Here is a 6,913-nt window from a genome sequence, read left to right as displayed (position 1 = left end):
TTACAGAATGCGTTGAGGAAATAAAGGTTCACTGCTCGTTCCCGGTAGGTGATAGCATGATAATATGTAGCCTATATGTTGACCCGACTTCTTAATAATATTCGTGCCAAATTTGAAGTAAATCCATGCGGTACTTTTTGAGATTATCCCGGACATACATACAAACAAAAATTCTAAAAACTTTATTTTTGACTTCGGTATCGATTGTAGATCACACCCCAAGTATTCTTTTAAAAAAATATTCAATGTACAGTTTGGACTTTCCTACCATTTTATTATATGTATAGATGATTTTATTTTAGATTGAAAATTCTTGTTGGATCTCAGTTAAATTTACATGGGACCACATGACACACACCACCTTTCGATTAAAAAAAGAATCATCGAAGTCCACCCAGTAAAAAGTTCTGAGGTAACATACATAAAAAAAGTAAGTGGAGTCGAGAACCTCCTCTTTTTTTCATTTTTTTTTAATATCATATAAAGTCGACTGTTCCAGCGGGATCGAACCTGCGTCTCCGACTGACCGTGTCGGTGCTCTAGCCAATTAAGCTATGGAACGATGTACTCGCTAGATCGAAAATTTTGATATGATTTTTTTATATTCGGTCTAAGCGAACGTGGCGCCGTCAATAGTGAGTTCTTTATAAGCGTTCTTTTTAAGTGTCTAATTATCTAATATGACAGCTTTAATTTTGATACAACGTCAACATGATTGACGGTCAGTACATTTTTTGTTCAATAAATAAATAAATATATAATTTTAGAGGTATGAAATAATAACAAAACAATATTCGAACAACAATTTAATACACATTAAAAACGAGAATTTAAAAAAGTACACTAAAGGAATTGTTTAGACTTCAATGAAAAATACTGTTAATTACTGAAGTATTGGAATAAAAATGGAAAATTGTCTATCCTGAAAATTAACAAAATTTTATTTGAAATATAACCACTGGAGCAAGTATTTCTAACTTTTTAAGTAAAGATAATACAGAATATCATCAACATTTATTCTTTCAAGCCACAGCTGCATTTTTTTTTTATATAATTTTGTTTTATACTTTCAACTATAACAAATCCATATTTTAAAATCATTATTGCTCTAGTAAAACTAAAATAAAAATTTTCAAAAAATATTTGCAGTTATTTAGAAAATAACTATTTCTACAAATTTACACAGATCTGCCTCAAAACTCCATAAGTATAACAAAATGCAATAATTTTTCTAGAACCTAGAATTTCAAAATTTGATGTTACAGAAAGGTACAAAAGAAATACAAACTGTCGTACATTGATTAGAGTGTTATTGTAATAGTATAAATATTATAAACTACGCTTACGTCCATGCTATTTTGTACTAAATCAGTACAACTTACCCAAAAGTTATTTGTTTCATTCTATTTGTAACTGTTTTTTTTTTTATATTTATTATTTTATAAAACTTTTAATTAATTGTTAAGGATATAATTTTATTTAAATAATCGTAACAATCTTAGCAGTGATAGTTTACTATCTTTGTCAGTAGTAATAATATATAAAAATTCATTTATCAATACGAACATCACAAATAATAAAATGATTAAAAATTTCGATAGAAGAAACTATTGTATCAATCTTGTTCACAGGAAAAACAAAAATCAGCAAGATTACATATGTATTTTCACAATTATTACACATAATCTGAAGTAAACTACTATCGTTAAACACACAAGATTTGAGCTCCTTATTTCTTAGTTGATCTCAAGGAAGCTAGTAATGCTTATCTATACATTTTACAACATATTCAATAAATATTTAACTAATATTAATTATATAAAGAATGTAGAGTTATTAAAGGAAAAAAATATTTGGTAAATGTTTAATCAAAACATCTTAGGAGGCATAAATTACGTGAGGTGTTTTTTTTTTAAATTTTCTGTCCATCCCTCCCCCCCTGGTGAGATTTTATTCAACCCCCTCCCCCATCCTCTAATCTCACGTGAGATTTTTCAAAATGTGGGTTTCTTACGTAAACGCTTTTGATTGCTATTGAAATTATTTTCTTTCGAACGAATTAGTAAATGTTCTTAATCGTATTACGATTACTCTTAAGATTAAATCTTAAGCATGTACAATCTGGATTACATGGACCAAAATAGTATAATTTTTTTTTTGTGTCAATCAGAGAAAAAATTGCGTGATATTTGCCAAGGCCCTCTCTCCAACGTAAGATTAGATGAGATTTGACTCGACCCCCTCCCCCCTTAAACATCTCACGTCTTTTATGAACGCCCCCTTATTTGAATGGTAGACCAAAAAGTTAATAAGTATGGTTTTACTATTTTTTATATAATAATATTACATAAAGATAAAACTCAATGGTGAGATAGTGACATTAAATGCTTAATATAGTACAATATTCCTTTGACAGGTTTTTAAATATGTTGTACAATCACAAGTTGGCCTAAATTTTTAGCCTTTTTCCCTTACATATTGCAAAATATCAATTTCACTAACTAAAATTTCACTATTTAATCATTTTTCTTATCAGTTGGTTGTTCTCCTTCGGTGATGGCAAGATTGCCATTTTCAGATTGTTTTTGCTGTTCCATTTCTCCAGAGAAACCAAATTCATTCACTCTCTTATGATCAACCTTATATATCCAACGTTGATATAAAAATATAAAGAAGACAATATCTGTAATTAAAAATATATTATAAAAATATTTATAAAATAATAACAAAATTATATTTACCTCAAATTTTCATACATACCATCTCTAAAACATCCTATACGGTACATAGTAGGCATTTTGATAACAAATGCAAAGATATCATCAATAAATGTGTTTAAGAATTTGTATGTCATCATGCGCCATGGCAAATGAGCCACTGACTTTAACTTGTAATTAATAAACAGCTGTGGTGTCATCATTATAAATCCAAAAGTCAATAAATATCCATACATCATGTTAAGAATGAAAGAATACCATCCTTTGTGTTCTTGGTATAGCAAGGAGTAGACTCCGTATCCAATGAGAAGAGGGAAACAAGCCCAGCTAAGATAGCGGAACGCTAAAGTATCATACTGTCTAGTACTTGATTCCACATAGGACCCTTTATCAGTAAAAGTTAGTTTTGGGATACCCAATATTCTTTCCTCTCTATTTATTTTAACATCCATTACTTTGTTAATTTTCCATATTTCAATCATAAGACCAATGAAACATGATATTCTCACCATGACATTTGTCTCATTGTCTAAAACATAAAGTAGGACTACGGTTGATTGGAACACATTGAAAAACACTGATCTTACAGAGAGACCTTCAAGGGACTGCCTATTGTTCCAGAACTGTATGTCATTTTTGAAAGCCAACAACTCAAATATAGAGTGCAAAATCGACACCGATATTGTCAAAGCTAATAGATATGGTGATGTGTCCAACAATAACTCTTTTATAGTATCTTGTTCTTCGTCCTGTTCCTCTGCTCCTAATGCTGAAAACATGTTCAACTTGTCTCGCATAGCCTGAGTAGTATAAAGTTGCCATTTAAAAAGACTTAATGGTTGAAAAGTCAATTTTAATTGAAGATTTGTAACTGTATTATTCAATGGCGTGTAATCTCTCATCATATTCCAATAGTCATTAACAAATACGGCAGGCTTATACTGCTTACCATCAGGTAAGAAATAAATAAACTCATCTAGAGGTGGAGGCACACTGCCTTGCATCCAATTAGTGTGATCAGTGACTATATTAATTGTTAAATTTGGGTGCCAATGAGAAACTATTTCTTCTTTTAGTGTTTCTGCTTTTTTAATTTCTTCCTCCGACTTCTCAGTTTGCCCAGTTAAAAGGTTGTGAGTTTTGAGATACTTTAACTTTTTATATTTATTTATCATTTTCTTGCCATAGGTGATGAAAGGTCCAGCATAGTTATTTTTATCCTTTTCGTCTAGAGATTTTCCCGATTCCACTATGTATACATGGAGGTAAATAGAACCATTATTCTTTAATTGCTCTGAAGGCACAAAATTTGTTGAATATGTGTAAGTGCCGTCATTATTTGGTCCCCCATACCAATCTCCATAAATCAGACCAGGCAGTTTCCAGATTAATTTACCTTCATCAGGGTTTTCTAAAAACTCTTTTTCAGATAAATAAGAATACATATCTAATATTGTCCCGTTAGCAAACATATTCACAGCGGGAGAACGAGTAACTCCAGCAGAACTGTTCGCATCTGGTTTGGGCACTGATGGTTGACGAAACATCGATGTTATAAGATAAACAACTAAAGCCCTTATTATCAATGATTTTGTAACCGCAAAAAAAGATTCTAATCTTGTTGTTTCTTGTGTCGTCTGAATAGGTTGCTCATTGATCTGTGCATTATTCTAAAAAATATAATGACCTAGTTAATAAAACATTTTTTCGAGTTGAACAATTATTGACAGTCGAAGTGAATATAAATGTAGCCAGTATTAATAGAGTGAAAATTCTTATTACAATGCTTGACTATTTAACTTAGTAACAACAAAATATAGTTTGAGTGACATTTTCATATTTTATCAAGAAAATATTTTATAATTTTACTACTTACAGGAGTTTCAATTTGCCCTGTACTAAGGACTAATTTATCTGAAGCTTCTTTCGATGTACTTTCTTCACTTGCACCAGCCATTTTTATATTATTTATCTGAATAACATGTATATACCAAATAATACGTCCCAATTGATTTTACTGCAATGTGATATAGATTTTTAGCAACATCACGGAGAGCAAGACCCACAGAGAATAGTCAAAGAATCAAAGAGTATCAAAGAACGTAATACATATAGAAAGCAAGACCAAAGATAACTATATAAAGACCAAAAAGGGTTGCTATATATATAACTGATAAAACCCTAAAACTTACTTTATAATTTTGTATCGATTTGACTGAGTAAAATTTTTATTGAACTTGATTTTTCATATTCTTTTAAAAATAGCTCATTTTTATTAGGATTCCAAACATAAAAAGTGCTAGCAGGAAGTTATAGCACGCTAATATTATGAAAAGAAAAAACTTGTAAATATGTAATTTATGTAGTATGTAGTAATGTGTGTAGTAATGTATGTAATAAATAATTATTAAGTTGTAAAACATAAATTATAAAGAAGAACTGAAAATACAAATTCTTGACTCCTATCAAAAAATATTTATAAACAAAATAAAAACAAAAAATGTGGTTTCATTATTATTTCCATTTAAATAGTCTATATACCTTTTTTTTGTTATGTCAGACTCCTGGGTAGGACGAGACGGGGTCGCGCTAGCATTCGCCACCTCACCCCGGCGGTAAGCCCGGACAAAGCCTCCGGGCCCCGGCACAATGGTGGGGTGGTCTCACTCACAACAAGGCCACCCCTCAGACGTTTTAGGTTGTGTCCGGCCGGCCGAAGTCCCCCGATTACCGGCCGGTGACCCCACTATTGCGAGGGGGGGAGGACGTGGGCAAACCGTCTCTTCCTTGCCCCCGTACGTCTGCGCCGGAGTGCGTCAGCGGAAACGTCATTCTCCCTGGCCCGCTCAGCGGCCTCCTTCTGCGTCATTACCTCTTCGCAGAAGGAGACCGCCGCCTAAAGTCTATATACCTAGTCCAGACATAAGTTCTGTTACAAATGAAAATGCATTTTTTTTTTAATGAAGTTATGTATTATTATTAAAATTTATACCTAAATATTTCGAAATGGCCACCTTTAGCTTTTATACAGGCCTTTAATCTGTTTGGCCACGAATCTATGGATTTACGCACTGTTTCCAAGGGAAATTTCGCCACTGCTTGCTCCAAAGATTTTTTAAGAGACTCAATGTCGCCGTATTGTTTAGATCAGGCCATGTCCTCTAAAACTAAACTGACTGATTTGAAATCTAAAGGGTAGAGGTCTGGGCTAGATGAGGGCCAGTCTTCAACTCTTATACTTCCTGGATGTTGGCTTCAAGCCAGGCTTGAGTAGTTCGTGCCTTTTGACCAGGTGCAGAGTCCTGCTGGAAAGACCACGGTATATTTTTAAAAATTTGTTATAATTATGTAACTTTGTATATTGTGCGTCTGTTTTCTTTTTGCGAATTGTGTGTAACACCTATAATTAAGGCAACACTTATACTTAATATTTTTGTAAAAATTCATTCTTTTTATGTTCTTGTTAGTGTATGTCTTGTTGGTATTAATGTTAAATAAATAAATAAATAAAATAAAAATAAGTGTATTACTTACTGAGAAGTTTCACAACATGATCCAAGACTGTATCTTGATACACTTTGGCTGAAGTTTTCACTCCTTTTTTAACAAAAATGTAGTTTTGTGACTCCTTGATAAGACTCGCCACACCAAACCATCACTGACGCAGGATGATGACCACATTGTACCTTTCCGACAACTTGAGCAGCTTCTTTAGAACTGTGAGCGTACACTTTATCATTTTTTAACCGAATTCAAAAAAGGAGGAGATTACTCAATTCGACCACACATATATATATATATATATATATATAGTCAAAGAATCAAAGAGTATCAAAGAACGTAATACATATAGAAAGCAAGACCAAAGATAACTATATAAAGACCAAAAAGGGTTGCTATATATATAACTGATAAAACCCTAAAACTTACTTTATAATTTTGTATCGATTTGACTGAGTAAAATTTTTATTGAACTTGATTTTTCATATTCTTTTAAAAATAGCTCATTTTTATTAGGATTCCAAACATAAAAAGTGCTAGCAGGAAGTTATAGCACGCTAATATTATGAAAAGAAAAAACTTGTAAATATGTAATTTATGTAGTATGTAGTAATGTGTGTAGTAATGTATGTAATAAATAATTATTAAGTTGTAAAACATAAATTATAAAGAAGAACTGAAAATACAAATTCTTG

The 6,913-nt window shown here is 31.7% G+C and overlaps 1 protein-coding gene across 1 annotated transcript; it reads right to left on the bottom strand.

The window, feature by feature from the left end:
• Positions 1-2,305: 2,305 nt before the first annotated feature.
• On the bottom strand, positions 2,306-4,847 carry LOC123655598 (cleft lip and palate transmembrane protein 1 homolog). The gene is made up of 3 exons (XM_045591364.1): positions 4,594-4,847; positions 2,761-4,387; positions 2,306-2,683 (listed from the first exon to the last, which is right to left on the bottom strand). Exons 1-3 carry the CDS (start codon positions 4,672-4,674, stop codon positions 2,517-2,519), a joined length of 1,875 nt encoding a protein of 624 aa, XP_045447320.1. The 5' UTR covers positions 4,675-4,847; the 3' UTR covers positions 2,306-2,516.
• Between the last annotated feature and the right edge of the window lie 2,066 nt (positions 4,848-6,913).

The sequence above is a fragment of the Melitaea cinxia genome, chromosome 8, assembly GCF_905220565.1.
Source record: "Melitaea cinxia chromosome 8, ilMelCinx1.1, whole genome shotgun sequence".
NCBI lineage: Eukaryota > Metazoa > Arthropoda > Insecta > Lepidoptera > Nymphalidae > Melitaea > Melitaea cinxia.
This window is presented reverse-complemented; position numbering and strand designations above follow the sequence as displayed.